Below are 22,665 nucleotides of genomic sequence, written 5' to 3'. Positions count from 1 at the left end.
CACATAAAACACCTTCAGATTTACTTTGATTTTACTTGGCAGGTTGTTTTTTATACTTATTCATTGCTTTCCTAATATACTTTTTAATTTCATTCCTACAATTTCTACACTAGGCTTTCTGCTGCTTTGTGGTGGGCATGATATTAGGTTCCCTTATTAGGTTCCCATCTGCCCTTCATAAATTTTGTCATCTGAAGACTTTAAATTTGGCAATCTCACTCTTCTTCATGTGAACATATTGCATTGAATCTTTCAAATCCCCTTCTTCAAAAACTTACGTTGCTTTGAGACTAGTTTAACTTCAAAAGCTTAGGAAGGGTTTCAGGGGCAGATGGTCTGAGAGAAGAACTGAGCAAGGAAATATTCAAATGTTAATTTTCTATTTCTAACTCGAGAAACAATAAAACACATCAGCTTGCTAACATTGGGTAGCAGTATTTATGATTCATCCCAACTGGCCTTGAGAAGGCATTGATAAACAACCTTCTTCAAGCACGCAGTGCTTCTCGTGAAGGTATTCCCACAGTGCGGTTGAGCACGGTGTTCATGCAGTCAGTCTAAGTGACAATGAAGGATTGACAATATATTTCTGATTAAGAGAAAGAAACAAAGTGCTGTGATAACTCAGCATGTCAGGGAGCATCTCTGAAGAACATGATGAGGTGAGATTGCGGGTCAGAACCCTTATTCAGACTAATTGTAGAAGGGGGGAGAAAGCTGGAAGGAGGTTGGGGCAGGCCAAAGTGATAGGTAGAGTCAGGGGAGGGGGGGGGGGGGGGTGTGTGTGTGTGTGTGTCTGTGCGTGTGTGTGTGTGTGTCATTTCGCCTGTGAAACGCATCTCGAAAACCAGACACCGAAACAGGAGATTTTTGACATATTTCAGTAGTAATTTTCCTTGTGATTTTAGAAATCCTCTGTAAATTTCATCAATTATTTCCCCTACTTTTTATTAAAATTGTTGACCAATCTGATCTTTTTTAAAAATCTGACCGCTGCCCAGCTGCTGACCTCACAATGCCTTTCTTCGTGGACCACCTCGCTCGTGGCCCAGGCCCCCCCCCCCCGCCCGGCGCTCTGGATTAATACAGCTGCTGTCAACACGCATGCGCAGTTTTCCACGAGTTACGTTACCCCCCCCCCCCCGTTCTTCAAAAGGCGCAGAAAGAACGAGAAAGCTCTGCCGATCCCGACATCATCGGTGCTCACGCGCTGAAGAACTTTCTCCTCGCGGCCGGTGCAGCTTGTGAAGCCACGCCCCTCCCCCGCCCGCTCACTCCAGCTGCAGGTTTCCAGAGAGTCAGGCTGGTTCTGTCTCTATCCGCTTTTCGCAGCCCACTCACTCGCCCGGCACCCCTCCACCTCCACCTCCCCTCCCCTCCTCCCTCCCTCTCTCCTCTCTACCCGTCACAGGGGACGACCTCCTCTCCGTCTCCCCGGCCCGATCCTCCGCTGGTTTTGGCAGTCCTCAACAATTATCCTATTGGATCTTTGGTCCTCAGATCGCTCCGGGTCTCGCTTGGGCCCCCGCGAGCTGCTGCCGGGAGGGGAGACGGGAAGGAGGGGGAGGGGGGAGAGGGGACGGTGGTGAGAGGAGGGGGAGGGGGAGAGGGGGAGGGAGAGGGGGAGGGAGAGAGGGAGGGGAGAGGGGGTAGGGGAGCGGGGGCAGATGGGGAGAAAGAGGAGGGAAGGGGGGAGTGGGGAGAGGGGGGGAAGGGAGGGAGGGGGAGAGATTCCGGCAGAGATATACCTCATGATTTCAAAAATCCCCTCATCTGAATAGAAACATAGAAACATAGAAAATAGGTGCAGGAGTAGGCCATGTGCAATGTGATCATGGCTGACCATCCCCAATCAATACCCCGTTCCTGCCTTCTCCCCATATCCCCCGACTCCGCTATCTTTAAGAACCCTATCTAGCTCTCTCTTGAAAGTATCCAGAGAACTGGCCGCCACCGCCCTCTGAGGCAGAGAATTCCACAGAATCACAACTCTCTGTGAGAAAAACTGTGTAGGTCATTCAGTTTCTAATTCAGCTTGGCTGGGAACTTGGTGGTGCTGTTCCTGTTCACCGTCCCCCTCATTCTGGTGGTGGAGGTAGCAGACATAGGAGATGCTGTCAGAGAACTCTGGTCAAGTAACTGCAGTGCATTCTGCAGGTTGTACATATTGCTGTCACTATGTTGTGGTGATACAGGTAATGAACATTTAGAGTAGTAGATGGCACAAATCATACAAGCTGCTTTGTCCAGGTTCATATTACGCTTGGAGGCACAACAGGCTGGAATCTTGAGCAAAAAACAAAGTCCCGGAGGAACTCAGCAGGTGAAGCAGCATCTGGGGATGGAAAAGACACGCAAAATTTCAGTTTGGCACCTTTCTTCATCCTAGAGAAGGATCCGAATACGAATCATGACCTATCCAGTCCCTCCACAGATGCTGCCTGACCCGCTGAGTTCCTCCAGCACTTTGTGTTTTGCATAATATTAGGCGTATTGTGAGCTGTTCGAACTGCACTCTTCCAGACAAGTTAAGAGTGTACGGTCCATCCATCGTATGGACTGTACACTGGCATCTGGGAAAGGGAGAGGAGGTCAACTCATGGTCAACTCTGCGTGGTGCACAGACGTGGCAGTCCTGTCCAACTCCTGCTCTCCACACCTGGAACACCTGGTTGTGAAGTGCCGTCCCTTCTACCTACCAAGGGAATTCACCTCCATCATCCTGACCGCGGTCTACATCCCACCCCAGGTTGATGTCCATCTGGCACTGGGGGAGCTGCACGCCGTGGTCAATAAGCACCAGATGGCTTACCCCGAGGCATTTACCACCATAGCCGGGGATTTTAACAAAGCCAACCTTAAGAAATCGCTCCCTAACTTCCACCAACATGTCTCCTACAGCACCAGAGGACCAAACACCCTCGACCACTGCCACACGACCATTAAGGATGCCTATCGCTCTATCCCTCGCCCTCACTTCGGTAAATCCGACCATACTGGGGTGCTGCTTCTTCCTGCCTACAGGCAGCAATTGAAGAGCGCACCCCCAGAGGTGAGGACTGTTCAGAGCTGGTCGGGGGGGGGGGGCAGAGGAACCACTCCAGGACTGTTTGGAGTCTGTAGACTGGGCAATGTTCAGGGACTCAGCAACGGACCTGAACGAATATGCCACAGTCGTTACAGACTTCATAAAGAAATGTGTGGAGGACTGCATCCCAACAAAAACTTCCAAGTGTTCCCCAATCAGAAGCCTTGGATGAACTATGAGATCCACACTCTCTGAAGACCAGACACCGAGCATTCTTGTCTGAAGATACAGTGGTCTACAAGAAGTCCAGATACGACCTTGGTAAGGCCATCAAAAAGGCCAAAAGGGACTTCTGCTCCAAGCTCGAGGATGAGACAGATGTTCGGCAGCTGTGGCAGGGCCTGAATGCAATCATCTCCTACAAGGCGAAATCAGGAGGCAGCTCAAATGTCAGCGAAGCATCCCTCTATGACGAGCTCAATGCGTTTTACGCACGCTTTGACAGGGAGAACACTGATGTGATGGTATTTCGGTCACAGTCACAGAGGTCGATGTCAGAAAATCCTTCAGAGGGGTGAACCCTCGGAAAGCGCCTGGACCTGATGGTATACCCGGTCGTGTTCTAAAAACCTGTGCGGACCAACTGGCTAGAGTTTTTACAGACATTTTCAACCTCTCACTTCTGAGGTCTGAGGTTCCCACCTGCTTTAAAAGGGCATCAACAATACCGGTGCCCATGAAGAGTAAGGTGATGTGCCTCAATGACTATCGACCAGTGGCACTAACGTCTGTGGTGATGAAGTGCTTTGAGAGGCTGATCATGGCATAAATCAACTCATACCTCGACAAAAACCTGGACCCACTGCAGTTCGCTTACCGCCACAACAGATCAACAGTGGGTGCGATCTCGCTGGCTCTCCAATCCGCTCTGGAACACTTGGACAACAAAAACTCATATGTCAGGCTGTTATTCATTGACTGCAGCTCTGCATTTAATACAATCATCCCCTCCAAGCTGGTTATCAAGCTCTCAGAACTGGGTCTCTGCACATCCCTCTGCAATTGGATCCTCGACTTCCTCATTCACAGACCACAATCTGTTCGTATTGGTGGAAATATGTCAGCCACGATAACAATCAGCACGGGAGCACCTCAAGGCTGCGTGCTCAGCCCCCTGTGTACTCACTCTATACACATGACTCCATCATCAAGTTCGCCGACGACACCACTGTTGTGGGACATATCACTGATGGAAACGAGTCAGAGTATAGAAGTGAGATCGACCGATTGACCAAATGCTGCCAACACAATAATCTGGCTCTCAACACCAGCAAAACCAAGGAACTGATTGTGGACTGGAAGGAGTAGGATGGGGACCCACAGTCCCGTTTATATCAATGGGTCGACGGTGGAAAGGGTCAAGAGTTTCAAATTCCTGGGCATGCATATCTCTGAAGATCTCTCCTGATCCCAGAACACTGGTGCAATTATAAAGAAAGCACATCAGCTCCTCTACTTCCTGAGAAGATTACGGAGAGTCAGTATGCCAAGGAGGACTCTCTCGAACTTCAACAGGTGCACAGTTGAGCGCATGCTGATCGGTTGCATCGTGGATTGGTTCGGCAACTCGAGCGCCCAGGTGCGGAAAAGACTGCAAAAAGTTGTAAACACTGCCCAGTCCATCATCGGCTCCTCCTCCTACCATCGAGGGGAACTATCGCAGTCGCTGCATCAAAAAGGCTGGCAGCATCGTCAAGGACCCACACCATCCTGGCCACACACTCATCTCTCCACTGCCTTCAGGTAGAAGGTACAGGAGCCTGAAATCTGCAACATCCAGGTTCAGGAACAGCTCCTTCCCCACAGCCATCAGACTATTAAACTCAACTCAAACAAAAATCTGAACTTTAATAGCCTATTGCACTTTATCTGGTTATTTATGAGTGTATATATATATTCAATGGTATATGGGCACACTGATCTGTTCTGTATTTATTTATGCCTGCAATATTCTGTTGTGCTGAAGCAATGCAAGAATTTCATTGTCCTATCTGGGACACATGACAATAAACTCTCTCTTGAATCTTGAATCTTGAGTATGCCTTTGCACTCCCAACCAAAAATGGCGGGAAGGCCTTAGGCTGTCAGGAAAGGAGTCACTCACGAAAGATACCCAGCTTCATGCCGGCTCTTGCAATTACAGTCGGTATGTGACTGGTCTATTTGAGTTTCTGATAAGTGATGATCTGCAGGATTAAGTGTCGTGTACTGTGATGATAATGCCATTGAATCATATGGTTTGTTGGGTAGACTTTATCTTGTTGGAAATGTCCATTGACTGGGGATTCTTAGACATAAATGTTATTTGCTATTTATCAGCCTATGCCTGAATGTCGTCTAGATTTTGTTTCTGCAGACTTGGGCTGCTTCTTTTGTTGAAATGTTTGGAGTGGAACTAATGGTTAATCATCAGCAGGCATATGATGATAGGAAGGTCACTGAAGAAGCGGTTGCAGTATATTTTGCGGCTGGTTAAACGTCTGATTGAACCTAGCTGCAAATGCTTTTTGCCTCTTTTTTGGCACTGATTTATAGTAAGCTTTGTGTTCATGTTTAGAGAGAAAGAATACAGGTTGGACTTCTGCTCTTGAACGGTCCCCACCAAATCCTGAAGGAGATGTACATGTGTTGTAGGAAGCGAGAACAGAATGTGGAAAATGTAATTAAAGAGTCTTTCAACAATCAGAGACAAAGCTCACAGATGAAGATCAGCTGAAATGTCTTATCTTGGCAAGAAGCTGAAAGCAGGGAAAACAAATTGGAAATTATGCTGAGGAACTGCGAAACAAAAAACAGATGGAAACATTTCATGCAATATACAGGTTTTCCCACATGTACTAATCACCTACCTTCGCGGGAGTATGAATCCAAATAGCAGGATTAAACAGAATATGATCACACAACTGTTTTAATAAAGGTGCTCCATGGGTCAAGCCATCCAGGTATTTAGCGAAGGACAAAAACTGTTCAAGGACAGCACGTGTTATGTGGATTCTAGATGACTATCAAAAAGAGAAAGACAATAAGAACATGACAAATTATTTAAGTTCTTTTAAAATTTGATCTTCTTAAGGGCCTGTCCCACTTGGCGTTTTTTTCGGCGACTGCTGGCATCATTGTCTGACGTATCAGGTCACTGAAAAAGTCGCGGCGTGACGCGGCATGATGACGTATTGATGCGCGGTGTTTCCTCAAGTGTCACAACATTTTTTTGTCGCCGCTGGATTTTAAAATGTTCAAAATCTTTCGGCGACCCTGACCCTGACTCCTTCTGGCAATGACGCTGGCAGTCACCGAAAAAAATCGCCAAGTGGGACAGGCCCTTTATCAGCACCTTCTACATTACTGTCATTTTTTCAGATTTACAATCCAAATTAACTTTGGGTAAACTAGAAATTTCGAACCACTGTCATTTAATTTAATTGCATCATAGATCAAAACTCTACAGGTGCCCACCCAAGTAACTTTTAAATATAAAAAATGTTTATTCTGTGTTCTATAATGAGGGTTCTTGCCTCCACCTCCCAATCAGTAATAAACCAAACACCTCAATTACTCTAAATACAGGAGTTTTCTTTGAATCTCCAAATTTGAAGAAAATGGTTTCAAATGAAAATATCTTCAAATTTTGCACCAATTTTCACAATTTGCACAATTTGCACCTTAATAACCTCTCTGCTAAAGGACGTTGTTACTTCTTTCTGACTTGGCATCTCATAACTTTGTACACTTTAATTAAATCTCCTTTCAGTCTCCTTTATTCCAATAAAATCTCCTTTCAGTCTCCTTTATTCCAATAAAATAGCTCAACTGTAACAATCTTGACTTTAACTGAAATCCTGGAAAAATCCTAAAATAAATCTGGATTTCCTCTTATTCCCACATTTTCTATACCCATATAGACTACATCAAATGCACTGTTAACCTTGTTACCTCCTCAAAAACTATAATCATTAATCTGACATGTCACTTCACAAATCCAGGCTGATTGTCCTTCGTGAATGGATAATTCTCTAAATGCTATTCATCAGAATTTGTTCCAATAAACATCAACTTGCCATCCCTTTCTTTTGTGCCAAGAATAGCATTAAAATCGGCATCTGCCAGCCCACCAAGAATAAATATGCCAAATGAAAGAAAACACAGAAGACACTTTATGTCTCTACTTAAATTAAAAAGTCCTGGAAATGCTCAGGTAGGCTGCATATGTAGGGAGTTCAAGAACTTTCATCAGAACTGGAAAAAATTACAAAACAGGTTTTAAGCAGTTTGTAAGTCTTTAGCTGTAATAGTAACATAAGATAAAGTGTTGTATCCTTTTAAACTTGCCTTTTCCAAGAGGTAACCGATTACTAAAAATCCTTTTCCACCCAACATTTGCTCTTGCATGGCTACTGAGCTCTTCAGCAAGTCAACCAGAAACGCCAAAAGGGTTGCACTACAGAAATATGCAATAACTGGTTAGAAACAGTTTATTCTATATTCAGTAATCATCTCTACAATGAAACTTGCAAGTCGGGAACATGGGTGCCAATTGGATTTATACAACTAGAAGTATTGAAAGAATTATACATCGAGTTTAGTATGTAATTCTCCCGCACCACCTGGCAGGGAGTTCAGGGGCATTATTGAGAAGCTCCTCTCTTTCAGCAAGACCTTAAGACAGTAAAGACCAAAAGAGGGTAGAGGAATAAGTTGGTTACAGCATTCAATCACATCACAACATTTTCAGGTTGTTTCGTGTCATGTTAACAATAACCATTGAAGTCACATTCTTCTGTGTTCCAAAGATCTATGGATGTCTGAAAGCCCAGCTCAAGATTTTCTATGCGTCAAAATCGTAAACAAATGAGGGACAAAATCAGGACACTGTGATACTTCAAGATTAGATTAGTTGAGGCACTGCTTGGCCCTTCAACATCTACATGAATGACATGCCGGCCAAAATACTGATGATCAGCTGCTCAAAACACAGGCAGAAACCTTCAGGCACCTGGAAGACTTTCTGACCACAGACCTAAACCTAACAATACTATGGTCACAATATTCCACTTCACATCTCACTTGGCAACCACACCACTTGGCATTGCCTTCTACGCAGAGAAAATTCATCCTCAATCTATGTCAAACTAAACAACGATCAGACCATATAGTTACAGTGCCCTCCCTAATGTTTGGGAAAAGACCCACCATTAATTTATTTGCCTCAATACACAATTTGAGATTTGTAATAGAAAAAAAAAATCACATGTGGTTAAAGTGCACATTGTCATAGTTTATTAAAAGGTATTTTTATACATTTTGGTTTCAGCAAGTAGAAATTACAGCTGTGTTTATACATAGTCCCCCCATTTCAGGGCACCATAATGTTTGGGACACATGGCTTCACAGGTGTTTGTAATTGCTCAGGTGTTTTTAAATGCCTCCTTAATGCAGGTATAAGAGAGATCTCAGCACCTCGTCTTTCCTCCAGTCTTTCTATCACCTTTGGAAACTTTTATTGCTGTTTATCAACAGGAGGACCAAAGTTGTGCCAATTAAAGTTAATGAAGTCATTATGAGACTGAGAAACATGAATAAAACTGTTAGAGACACCAGCCAAAATCAACTGTTTGGAACATCATTAAGAAGAAAGAGAGTACTGGTGAGCTTACTAATCGCAAAGGGACTGGCAGGGCAAGGAAGACCTCCACAGATGATGACAGAAGAATGTTCTCTATAATAAAGCAAAAACCCCAAACACCTGTCTGACAGATCAGAAACACTCTTCAGGAGTCAGGTATGGATTTGTAAATGACCACTGTCCGCAGAAGACTTCATGAACAGAAATACAGAGGCTACACTGCAAGATGCAAACCACTGGTTAGTTGCAATAATAGGATGGCCAGGTTACAGTTTGGCAAGAAGTACTTAAAAGAACAACCACAGTTCTGAAAAAATGTATTGTGGACAGATGAGATGAAGATTAACATATCAGAGTGATGGCAAGACCAAAGTATGGAGGAGAGAAGGAAATGCCCAAGATCCAAAGTATACCACATCATCTGTGAAACACAGTTGTGGGGGTGTTATGGCCTGGGCATGTATGGCTGCTGAAGGTACTGGCCCACTTATCTTCATTGATGATACAACAGCTGATGGTAGTAACATAATGAATTCTGAAGTGTATAGACACATCCTATCTGCTCAGGTTCAAACAAATGCCGCAAAATTCATTGGTCGGCGGTTCATTCTACAGCAAGCCAGTGATCCCAAACATACTGCTAAAAGCAGTTTTCAAAGCTTAAAAAATGGTTAATTCTTGAGTGGCCAAGTCAATCACCTGATCTGAACCCAATATGCCTTTTATATGCTGAAAAGAAAATTGAAGGGGACTAGCCCCCAAAACATACAAATGCTAAAGATGGCTGCAATATTGGCCTGGCAGAGCATCACCAGAGAAAACACCCAGCAACTGGTGATGTCCATGAATCACAGACTTCAAGCAGTCATTGCATGCAAAGGATATGCAACAAAATACTAAACATGGCTACTTTCTTTTACATGACATTGCTGTGTCCCAAACATTATGGTGCCCTGAAATGGGGGGGGGGGGGGGGGGGGGGAGCATGTATAAACACTGCTGTAAATTCTACATGGAGAAACCAAAATGTATAAAAATGGCCTTTATTAAAATCTGACAATGTTCACTTTAACCACATGTGATTTTTTTTCTATTACTAATCTCAAATTGTGGAGTACAGAGGCAAATAATTAAATAAAGGGTCTTTGTCCCAAACATTATGGCGGGCACTGTACTTGTAAAGCTAGAACTTGTAGTTAGATTTAACATAGAATATTGGTGTTGGTTCATTATTGTCACATGTACCCAGATTCAGTGAAAAACATGTTTGCGTGCTATCCAGTAAAATTAAAATATATACATTACAATCGAGTACTAGTGCAAAGAGAAAAATATCAGATTGAAGATAATAGTGTCACAGCGTAACGGCATTACAGAGAAACGTATGCAGATTTAAAAAAGTGCAAAGACCACAATGAGGTCAGTTCCTCAGTTTATGAAATGACAGTTCAGTAGTCAAATAAAAGTGAGGAAGGTGCTGTTCCTGAAACTGGTGTATGCTCTTTCAAGTTTTTGTATCATCTGTCCAATTATGTTGGCTGCTTTCCTGAGTCAGTGTGAACTTTGAACTTCCTCATTTCTTGAATCACAGTGCTGGGTTTGTCACCTTTCAATCCAAGGGTTACATTGTACAAGCCCTGGAAGATTAAAATCAATAGAAGCACCATTTTAGCAGAGTTCCCTGTGATTTCCCAGAATATTTGCTGCTTGTCTTGCAGATTTTAACCCACATCACAATTGTCTTAATACTTTTGAACTCTTATTTCTTAAAAGTTCCTCACTCTGAATAGATTCCTAATTCCACACTCTATCCAAAATCTTATTATGCTTTCTGTCGTAACAGATACAAAAATATATTAAAAAATTTTTAAATCACTTTATTCTTCTCCCATAATTTTCCTGCCTTTTCTTGTTAGGTACCTAGTGTTGCTAATCTTTACATGTTACATACCTCCTGGTGCTTTAACAATCTATTTTCATCCCTTCAGGGCTTACTCTCATTTAATTTTCTCTCTCCATCAAAGGGGCAATCTGTAGGTGGAGCAAGAGGATGGAGGTGAGGTCATAAATAAATATTCCTGATCTGTTTTCACCAAAATGGCTATTTTCATTGGAGAATTCAGAGAATGGAATCTTCACTATTTTTTAAATGGGGACCACTTTGGCAAAAAAAACTCTTCAAAAATGTGAATCACATGAACTGTTAAATTAGCAGTTTGCTACTCATTAATGGCTTGCTCTTGCATTTGTGTTTTGACCTTTTTATTTTACACGCTATCTCACTACCAGATTCTCTGCGGACCCCCTCTCTGAATATCCCTCACTCCTTTTACTCCTCTCTCTTTTTCAACAATATTATTATCACCTTGTAGTCATTCTTTATTTCGTCATTATAGGTCTAAAAAGGTGGATGCAGATTGATATCAGGAGATTGGCTTCCTGGAGAGTTTCAGACTATTACACTGTGGCTGAAGAAAATATCCAACTTCAGATGTTGACATACACAAGGCAACATGGACGTGGCCAACAGTACTGACTACATATCGAAAGCCTACCATCCATGCCAAACATCATGCTTACTCTCACTGCTCATCTCTGGCAAAAGGAAATCAACGTACTCCTGTATCTGAAGACCCCATTTACCTCCATTATAGTCCTGTACTAGAAACTGTAAAATATGTAATTGCTCACTCTACAGCAATAAGGGTATAGCCGGACACAGTTCCAAAGCCCATTTTAAAATTCGACAACGACATCATAGTTGCGGGAGAAAATACGGCCAATGATAAGTCATAGTATATGAGAGAAATTGTTTGTCTGATTGAGTGGTGCCAGAACAACAACCTTGCAAAACCAAGGAGCTGAGTTGATTTTAGAGGCCAGCCAAGGATCAACAAACCTGTCTTCATCGACGAGACGGTGCTGGAGAGAGTCAACAACTTCAAGATACTGGGCATGCACATCTCTGAAGATCTGTCCTGGGCCCAGCACATTGATGCAAACTTTAAAAAAGCCTATCAAAATGCTTCTACTTCCTTAGAAGATTGAGGAGATTTGGTATGTTGGCAAATTCTCTCTTGAACTTCTCCAGGTGTACGGAAGAGAAAATATTGACTGGTTGCATCCTGGCCTGATTCGGCAATTCGAATGCCTGGGAACGGAGATCATAAAAAGTGGTGGACACTGCCCGATCCGTCATGGGTACTGACCCCCACCATCTAGGGGAAGCACATCACAAAAAGGCAGCCAGCATCATGCCCTCATTTCAATCCTGCCAACAGGAAGAAGGTACAAGTCTGAAAACCATGGCCTCCAAATTCAGGAACAGCTTCTTCCCAATATACATCAGGCTCTTCAGCACTACAAACACCAACTAGACTACAACCTATCATGATTGCACTAGAGACTTCAGCCCTTTGTTTTGGACTAATATTGTTTCTTTAATTTAATAAACTTTTTTTTTTGTTTATTATGTAATCCATTGAGTACTGTGCATACAGACCTATTATGCTACTGCAAGTAAGAATTTCATTGTTCTGTTTTTGGTACATATGACAACAAAACCCTCTTGATTCTTGCAACCAGCAGTAGCCAGAAGGAACCAAAGCCTTTGAAGTCAGGAACCAGAGTCACCTTAGCAGTAATGAAAATCCTGTCCTAATTCAAGGTGCCACACAATTAATTTCTGTTATGATATCTTAGCCTTTCTGATCATTGTCTATATCTTTAAGAACAATGCAATGATCTTTACATGGCTCCTAGCTCCCTAACCCTGGCACTCCAATAATTTTCCAATCATCCAATCCTAACATTTCACTGTTTACAAAGTTTTGCAATTTAACAATTTTAGGACCAAAGTGGATGGTCACACATTAGTCTACACAGTTGAGCATTCACACCAGTTACGCCCATTTGATAAATGTAATATTTATGTAACTAATTCACACTTCCATAATATCCCTGATACCACCCATCTTTATATAATGTAATTTATAAATATGGTTCGTAATTGTTTCATAACTTATTACTGATTGCATATGCGGTTCTTCAATCAAAAGGAAAGTATTTCCAAATCAAGAGAACTTTAAAGTTCAAACATAAGAACTATTGGGTTCAGACAGATGAACTATTCTCATTCTAAAAGCCTGAGATTGAAACGATCTGACCCTGGGGATTTGTCGCTTTTTAGACCCACTTTTTATTCATTCTGTTACTATTCCCAAGTTAACTTTGCAAAGACCTTGTCATTGATTGAATGTTATTTTTCTCAGGATATCTGAATTATTACTCCCTACGAAGTAACTATCGATGCAAAGTTGCCAAACAAATATCAACTCCTCGATAATTTTAATTTGCAATAGCCCTAACCAGTTTTTTTCCATCACATACATTGTTTCATTTCTTCAAAGTAATTGTAAATATTGATTTCTCCTTCAAGGTTCTTTTCATATTTTCATTTTGTAGCTTTTGCTGTCTGTTTCCTGATCTATGCAACTCTCTACCTAACTTAGTCTATTTCCTTTGAGTATTATAATATCCCCTTACCTCTTAGTTATTATTTGACCAAGTACAGCTTGTGTTCTGTCTAATTCACCATTATTTTTCCGAAGGTGTACATAAACCACTGCCACTGAAATTTAAAAATGTATTACTAACTCCAACGATTTCCACCATATGACCCATTAAAAAAAACTCACTCCATGCACTTCTTCCCTGAAAGGTTTCTAAATTTATTGAGGCACTCATATTCATTCATATAATCATATAGCAGCAGGTGCGGTCACTGCAGATCAAAGCTTTATATAACTGCTAAAAAAGACAAAAGGTATTTAAAATGATAACGGTAAGTAGTTAAGAACAATTTCTTTATACAGAGGTTGCTGAAACATGGAATATTTATCAGTGATTATTATGTAAATATAGAAAATAAGAAAAGCACAAAACTATGAGACAATGGGACTCATGCTGACTGCTGAAGATAGTGGTAGCCCCTTCCAATTTTACTTGGACCAGTATTCCTGGCTAAATAATTGAAAACAATCAAAAGTCAGCACAGAATATCATTTGAAAAATTCAAAAGGCAATGAAAGTTGACCCAACACATGAGTGATACAATATTCTCCACGTTGGTTTGTTGTTAAGCTTAACAGATCTAAAAGTAACATAATACATTTTTGAAATTTCCTGCCACTTTACCAACCAGCCAGCCAGAAATAAATTTCCAGCCACTTTACCATTACCGTTAAGAAATAATGAACAGCCATGAAAGATCCCAGTACTGCCGTGAAGGGAGAGTGGACGCTGGCGCGAATTGGTTGCCGCTGCTCTCTCTTCACACTGTGTTTTTGATTTTCTGTTTTTGGATTGAATTCTGTTTTTAATTTGTGTCTCTGTGATGTCTTTATTATTTGTTATATTCCGATTATATGTTATTCCGATTAAATGTCTATTATTGTTATGTCTGTATTCTTTCTTTATGTGCTGCACGGAGAGGACGCTGGCGCTGTTTGTTCGCCGCTTCTCCGTTTGCTATTGTCTGTTACTATTGTAAAGCGACTTTGAGTCTTAGAAAAGCGCTATAAAAATAAAATTTATTATTATTATTATTACTATGCTGCCACAGCAGTATACAGAATATATTAACATGTATTTTTCACGTGAAACTTACCAGACTGTAGTCTCTACTTGAGCGTCATTTGGCTGTTGGCAGTCCAACTGTGCAAAGAGTGGGAAAAGAACCTGAATACCACCGACAGAATGGATTGCGCTGTGGATCGAATGCGTCACAATTGCTTTTACATCCTACAGCAAAAATAAGAGAAAAAATATATACCTTTACTCAAAACAATTTTCATTTATATAACATTCTGAATGTCGTGAAATAGTCCTAAAGCAATGCACTTGAGGGTTATCAAACAAAAATTGATACTGAGCCACAAAAGAAGATATTCGAAAAAAGTACCAGTATGTTTCAAAGCAAAAAAAGTGGAGAAGCAGAGAAATTAATGGGGGAAAAAAAATACTATTGCCTTTGCTGAAAGTTTGGCTATAAATTAAATTTAGTCTTGGTCAATAGTTTGATGAACACATCTTTGAAGGTTATAGATCTGAAGGACATTAGACAGATAGAGGAATGAAAGTATGGAGCAATTTCAAAACAAAGATGTGATTTTTAAAATCAAGATGTTGTGTAACCAGAACCCAATGTGTGACAGCAAGCAAAGTGGAAGAACATCACCTCATATTCCGCTTGAGTAGCCTACAACCCAATTACATGAACACTGAATTCTCCAATTTCAGGTCAACCACCCCCACTTATCAACCCAGCTCTCCCCCTTCCCCCCACCCCCACCCCCTCCACCTTCCCCTCCCCCAACCTCCCCTTCACCCTTGCCCCTGCACATCTTTCTTTCCACTCTGCTCTTTTGCCCTTTTATCTTCTCCACCTACATCTCCGCCCTTCTCTCCCTCCCCAGACATCTGCCAGTCAACCCTTCCTCACCTGATTACACCTATCACTAGCTCTTCCCTCTGCCAGTCACCCCTTCCCTCATCTCTTTCTACCGACTATCTCATCTTTACTCCATCAGTCTGAAAAGAGTCCGAACCCAAAACATCATCCACCCATTTCCTTTCACAGATGCTACCTGACCCAATTGAGTTCCTCCAGCAATGAAATTTATTTTCACTCCTGGCATTACCCACTGCAGAGAGAAAATCCATGCATTCAGACCAATTGTTTAAGCAGAAGCCAACACAAGTCAGCAAGGAAACTGAAAGAACAGGACCTCATATTCAACTGTGGTAGCCTACAACCCAATGACATTAACACTGAAATTTCCTAATTCAGGTAGGCCACCCCCGACTCTCTTCAACCAATCTTAACAATGGTTAACCTGCAAATCAAAATGGTTTCTGATTTTACCATCTTACCAACATTGTAATTCATTTAATTTACATCAATAGGCTTGGGGACAGCTTCTCCCACTCATTGCAGAGTAGATAAGGCTAATAAAAATTGAATAACACTCAATGCTCTTTTCAAGCATCTAGCTCAATGCCAGCTTGAGGTTATTACAATCTTCCCGATCAAAAGTTCCAGAACTTCAGAAAAGATGAATGGGAGAAAGTTGGATGGTATGATACCTCAAAAACAGTAGCTATGGATTTAATGTTCCTATTTTCCAAATGGCAACCTCCAAGACATATGGTAAGAAACTTTGTTATAACTCAATAAATCAGTTAAATATAATGGATGTGAATTATGTCCAGTTTTACCCCGCTGCACAAAAAGGGAGTAAGGCAGAATAGTGGGAACAATAGGCCAGTTAGTCTGACTTTGGTGGTTGATAAGATTTTAGAGTCCATTATAAAGGATGAAGTTACAGAGGGTTGAGTTACAGAGTATCAGAAGTTCACGATAAAATAGGCTGAAGTCAGCATTGCTTTGTGATGGGGAGGTCATGCTTGACAAATTTGCTGGAATTCTTTGAAGAAGTAAATAGCAGGACAAAAGAGTCAGGAGATGTTGTTTACTTAGATTTTCAGAAACCTTTGATAAGGTGCCACACATTAGGCTGCTTAGGAAGATGAGAGCCCACGGTATCAAAGGGCCGATACTACCATGGATCACAGGTTGGCTGGATGACAGAAGGCAAAGAGTGGTAATAAAGGGGGCTTTTTCTGGTTGGCTGCCAGTGACTATTGGAGTTCTGCAAGGGTCGCTAGCTCAATGCTAGCATTTATTTCAAGAGGCTTGTACACAAAAACAGGATGTAATGTTGAGGGTCTATAAGGCGCTGGTAAAGCCGCATTTAGAATATTGTGAGCAATTTTGGGCACCATATCTGAGGAAGGATGTGCTGGCACTGGAGAGGGTCCAGAGGAGCTTTACAAGAATGATCCCAGGAATGAGTAGGATAACATGGATAGAGAACTGGTTGGCAGACAGGAAGCAAAGAGTAGGAATTAACGGGTCCTTTTCAGAATGGCAGGCAGTAACGTGGGGTGCAGTGCTGGGACCCCAGTTATTTACAATATATATTAACGATTTAGACAAAGGATTAAATGTAATGTCTCTATGTTTGCAGATGACACAAAGCTGTGTGGCAGTGTGAACTACGAGGAGGATGCTATGAGGCTGCACGGTGACTTGGACAGGTTGAGTGAGTGGGCAGATGCAGAATAATGTGGATAAATGTGAGGTTATCCACTTTGGTGGCAAGAACAAGAAGGCAAATTATTATCTGAATGGTGTCAGGTTAGGAAAAGGGGATGTGCAATGAGACCTGGGTGCCTTTATACACCCTTCACTAAAAGTAAGCATGCAGGTACAGCAGGCAGTGAAGAAAGCAAATGGCATGTACACAAAAATGCTGGAGAAACTCAGCGGGTGAGGCAGCATCAATGGAGCAAAGGAAATAGGCAATGTCGTCGAAACCTATCTTAAGACTAAGCAAATGGCATGTTGGCCTTCCTAATGAGAGGATTTGAGTGTAGGAGCAAGGAGGTCCTACAGCAGGGCCCTGGTGAGACCACACCTGGAGTATTATGTGCAGTTTTGGTCTCCTAATTTGAGGAAGGACATTCTTGCTATTGAGGTAGTGCAGCGTAGTTCACCAGGTTCATTCCCGGGATGCATCGACTGTGCTTATATTCACTGGTATTTAGAAGGATGAGAGGATATCATAGAAACAAATAAAATTCTTAAGGGATTGGACAGGCTAGATGCAGGAACAATGTTCCAGATGTTGGGGGAGTCCAGAACCAAGCGTCACAGTTTAAGAATAAGGGGTAGGCCATTCAGGGCTGAGATGAGGAAAAACTTTTTCACCCAGAGAGTTGTGAATCTGTTGAATTCTCTGCCGCAGAAGGCAGTGGAGACAAATTCACTGGATGTAGTCAAGATAGAGTTAGATATAGCTCTTAGGGCTAACAGAATCAAGGGATATGGGGAGAAAGCAGGAACGGGGTACTGATTTTGGACGATCAGCTGGCTCAAAGAGCCGAATGGCCTACTCCTGCACCTATTTTCTATATTTTTATAACCTACTAGATCCCAGCATCACACGGGGGGGGGGGGGGGGGGGTGTTGGTCACCAACGCAATATTCCACCTCCACCAATTCCAATACTGCTCGCCAGTGGGGGGGGGGGGGGGGGGGGGGGCTGAATGTTGCGCTAGTATGGGTGTTGCGGGCTGAAGGTACTGGTTTCCAGAGGGCTAGTATAGACATTGTGGGCCGTATGGATGCTTGGGCAGGCATTCAACTGTTGCAACGATTTTAAAAGCCAAGCCAAGGCAAACAATTGGGCTGCAGACTCCCGACAAACAAAATTCATTTTGTGAACACAAACTTGTTAAAAAAGGAGAGACAAACAATTGGGCTGCAGACACCCGACAACCAAAAGTCATTTTGTGAACACAAACTTGTTAAAAAAAGGCGAGGTAAACAATTGGGCTGCAGACACCCGACAAGCAAAATTCATATTGTGAACACAAACTTGTTAAAAAAGGCGAAGCAAGTAATTGGGCTGCAGACACCCGACAACCAAAAGTCATTTTGTGAACACAAACTTGTTAAAAAAGGCAAGGCAAACAATTGGGCTGCAGACACCCGACAACCAAAAGTCATTTTGGGAAAACAAACTTGTTAAAAAAGGCGAGGCAAACAATTTGGCTGCAGACACCCGACAACCAAAAGTCATTTTGGGAACACAAACTTGTTAAAAAAGGCGAGGCAAACAATTGGGCTGCAGACACCCGACAACCAAAAGTCATTTTGTGAATACAAACTTGTTAAAAAAGGCAAGGCAAGGCAAACAATTGGGCTGCAGACACCCGACAACCAAAATTCATTTTGTGAACACAAACTTGTTAAAAAAGTCGAGGCAAACAATTGGGCTGCAGACACCCGACAACCAAAATTCATTTTGTGAACACAAACTTTTTAAATAGAGCTGCAGCCACTTTACAGCCGCATCGAGGGGACTCACCGTGTAGTAGACGTGCGTTCAGTGTTATTCGCAGCTCAGAGAGCCGTGACCCTCTCGCTTCCTGGGTCTGGCAGAGACTAGGTGAGGCACTACACTTCCTGGTTTTATAGTCTCTCCCCCTGCCGCCAGCGGGGGCAGCAGAGAGAATGGGGGATTTTGTAAAAACATTATTATCTCTCTCATTTTTCATCGACGGAAAAAATCGTCCGTAGTCATATGGCGGAGGGGGGTTCTGAGCGAGGTGGCCAAAAATGACGGCCGTAGGTGGCGGCGTTCTCTCGGACATCGCAGCACAGTCGGCCAAAAGCGGTCAAGATCAGAGATTTAGTAATATAGATAGATAATGCGCGTTTGTTGGCACTGGGCCTGTACTCACTGGAGTTTAGAAGAATGAGGGAGGACCTCATTGAAACATACAGAATAGTGAAAGGCTTGGATAGAATGGATGTGGAGAGGATTTTTCCACTGGTGGAAGAGTCTAGGACTAGAGGTCATAGCCTCAGAATTATAGGATGTTCTTTTAGGAAGGAGATGAGGAGAAATGTATTTAGTCAGAGGGTGGTGAATCTGTGGAATTCTTTGCCACAGAAAGCTGTGGAGGCCAAGTCAGTGGATATTTTTAAGGCAGAGATAGATAGATTCTTGATTAGCATGGGTGTCACAGGTTATGGGTAGAAGGCAGGAGAATGGTGGTAGGAGGGAGAGATAGATCAGGCATGGTTGAATGGCATAGTAAACTGGATGGGCTGAATGGCCTAATTCTACTATTCCTTATGACCTCATGTTAAATGAGGATGCATTCCCTGTAGATTAGTGTGTTATATATATATGTTACCACACAGATTATGCATGCTGCACATTCCTTATGTCACTCATACTGCTGAATGCATGGAGAGGAAAGCACCTAGTGTTTCCTCTGTAGAATTGCTAATAAAAGACCATGGATTCTAATCATTATGTGTGAGTCTGATCATTTCAACATTCCCCAACTTATTATGGTCCAATAAGCGGGACGGAAAATAGATACATGTTTTTCATGCATTTATGTCGTTGAGACAAAGTAATTTTATCACAATTAAAATTAACCAACAAAATACTGACATTTTGAAGCTCTTATTTCTAAAGAGCTTACCAATAAGTAATTTGATAAGGAGAGAAAGACACAAATTATTATACAGTATAAGATGCCAACCTGCAACATTAGTGCATGTGGAGAATGTACAAAAATTGAAGGGTTTTCCTTTGGTGATGACTCAAGGCAGAGTTGTGCATCAGTTGCTTTGGCGTTATACGTGAAAGCAATACTGTTAGCCAGCTTCCCATCATACAATACTTGCTTGTGATGTTCAGCAAGGTGGATGTCACTCTCTGACTTAAATTTAAAGGTACTCTGAAAAACACAACATTGTTTTTCACACATCAAGTATGCTACATTAATACAGAAGGAAGCAACTACTCACAGGGCCATATTTACCATTCAATAGTGATAAATAATAAATGTATTACAATCCACTACATTTTTCACAAGATTCACAAATCCATTCATTTAAAGTCAAGTGCGCAGGTATTATATTTCAAAAATTAGAACAATTATTGTATTCCAAGTTAGGCCATTTTTTCTTCTAGATATGCCTTATTTTAACATTTCTGTAAAAATGTAAAATCCTCCCCTTTAAAGAGAAAAGTTTCAGTATTACAGAATTGGTGTTTGAGTACAGTGACAAAGAATTAACAACATTCTCTAAAATATCCAGTGGTTCTCTGTTACTTCAAACATAGGGGCAGATATGCTCGTGCTGCCGGGGTGTGTTTAATCTAGGTAGGGTGGTGGGGTCCAAAGCAGTGGTGAGGCAGATGAGAGGCTGGAAGTTGATACAGAAGTCAACAACAGCAAGTGCAGTAGATAAGGATAGGCAGGAAGGAGCATCGCAGGGAACAAGGAAATACAGTTGGATTAATTGTATTTATTAATTATTCATTTATTTCATCAGACAAGAGGCCTGATGATATATTATAAACTTAATAGAAATATGGCTGTGGGAGGAGCAGGACTGGGAGCCTAATGTTCCAGGGTTCATAATGGACAGTTAAATTAGTCACCAACTAGATGCTCAGTGAATCCTTGGACCATAATTGGGAATATTCAGCAAAGTGATTAGCCTGACTGCATTTGGATGCACCAGACTTCTTTATAGTGGCAAGATCAAGCGTAGACTAGGCAACCGGTTTGTCGAACACTACTGCTCAGTCCGCAAGGCCTGCTGGATCTCCCGGTTACGGACAATTTTAACTCCCCTTCTTATTCCATACTGACCTTTCTGTCCTAGGCTCCTTCAATGCCAGAGACACAAACTGGAGGAATAGCACATCATTCCGCTTGGGTAACGTACAACTCAATGGTATGAACATTGAATTCAAATTTATGTAACTAACCAACAACCCCTCCACCCCCGCCCCCGCCCCCCCTTCTTTTTTCAAATCCCCATATCTTCCCCATGGCCCATCTGGATGCGGATCCATTTCTTACACTATCCCGCCTCCCACTAGTTCTATGTTATCCCACTTTTGCATCTACTCCGTACACACTAGGAGCGATTTACAGAGGCCAACTAACCTATAAACCTTCCCATAGTTTTGAGATGTGCGAGGAAACTGCAACACCCGGAGGAAACCCACACGGTCACAGGGAGTATGTGCAAACTCCACACACAGACCCGCGGTCAGGACTGAACCCGGGTCTCTGGCACTGTGAGGCAGCAGCTCTACCCACTGTGTCAAAGTTCAGATGGTATATTTTTCTAATTATAACTCTCCAGCATTGACAACATGAATTTTACCTGTACCTTCTCCAATGCTTTCATTTTCTTACTATAATGTTGTGACCAGAACCGTACAGATCCTCCAGCGTGGTCTAACTAATGTTTTATCCCGTTATGGCATAAATAAAGCTTTGCTTTAACATGGGAACAGATAAGTTCCCTCATCAGTGATGTAATTGGTAACACTGAAGTGGGTGGAAATAAACAGTCAATGCACCAATATAAAGTTGGAAACCACAGTTGAATATGACAAACTGTCTGAGATTATTTTCACCTAAATTAACAGCAATCTAATTCAGTGCCAAACTGGGATAGGGATGATGTCAGTATCTATTAAATCAATTTAAGATAGAGACCGAAGTCAGCATCTCTGCTATTTGAAATGTTTTGTTGGAAGAAATATTTGCTCATCAATAACAGGCTGTCAGATAAATAGTCCAACAGTTTAACAATAGTGCAGGCAATAGTGCAACCAATTGTCAATGGCTGCAGCGTGATCACGTAAAACAATAATATCTAAAGGAACAAGGGAGGTAATCGTGAGGTTAAATCTGACCATTTAAAGTGCAATGGCTGGAAATCTGAAATGAAAACAGAAAATAATGAAAATATTCAGCACATAAGGCAGCATCTGTGGAAAGAGGAGCCAAGTGAACATTTCAGGACAATAATCCTCTTTCTCATTTCTCTTTCCATCATGCAGCCAGATCTGCTGAGTTTTTCCAGTACTTTGTCTTTTTGTTAGATTATGTTAGCTTGCAGAATGTGGGAGCCCAGGGACACGGATGGAGCCACTGGCTGCTACAACTGTGGCAAGTGCGTCCAGCTTCAGCTCCTAAAGAACCATGTTGGGGCACTGGAGAAGCAGCTGGATGACCTCAGGGCCACCCGGGAAAACGAGTTTCCTGGACAGGACCTACAATGAGGTAGTCACGCCGAGGTTACGAGAAGAACCAAGGTGTGTGACGGAGAGAAAGGGCGGAAATCGTGGAATGCAGAAGACTCAGGTGGCTGTGCCTAATGAAAACAGGTACGCCTTCTTGGAAACTGTCCGGGGAGACGATGTTTCCAGTCCGAGCGGCGGACACGTCGGTGGCTCCAATCCTAGAGATGGGATTCGACCAGCGAGACCGACGTCGG

General features: G+C 42.3%; 1 protein-coding gene across 2 annotated transcripts in view; it reads right to left on the bottom strand.

Moving 5' to 3' along the window:
* Window positions 1-22,665, bottom strand: part of LOC116974453 (neurobeachin-like) — a 140,608-nt gene that overhangs the window by 35,065 nt on the left and 82,878 nt on the right. For both annotated transcript variants that reach the window (XM_033022905.1, XM_033022906.1), the window contains exons 9-12: window positions 19,899-20,096; window positions 14,380-14,513; window positions 7,418-7,526; window positions 5,938-6,090 (exon numbers count right to left, since the gene is read on the bottom strand). In XM_033022905.1, coding sequence (XP_032878796.1) covers window positions 5,938-6,090; window positions 7,418-7,526; window positions 14,380-14,513; window positions 19,899-20,096 — 594 coding nt within the window. The remainder of the gene's footprint in view (window positions 1-5,937; window positions 6,091-7,417; window positions 7,527-14,379; window positions 14,514-19,898; window positions 20,097-22,665) is intronic.

Source organism: Amblyraja radiata, chromosome 6 (genome assembly GCF_010909765.2).
Source record: "Amblyraja radiata isolate CabotCenter1 chromosome 6, sAmbRad1.1.pri, whole genome shotgun sequence".
Classification (NCBI taxonomy): domain Eukaryota; kingdom Metazoa; phylum Chordata; class Chondrichthyes; order Rajiformes; family Rajidae; genus Amblyraja; species Amblyraja radiata.
The sequence above is the reverse complement of the archived record's forward strand: the minus strand, read 5'-3'. Positions and strand labels throughout refer to the sequence as shown.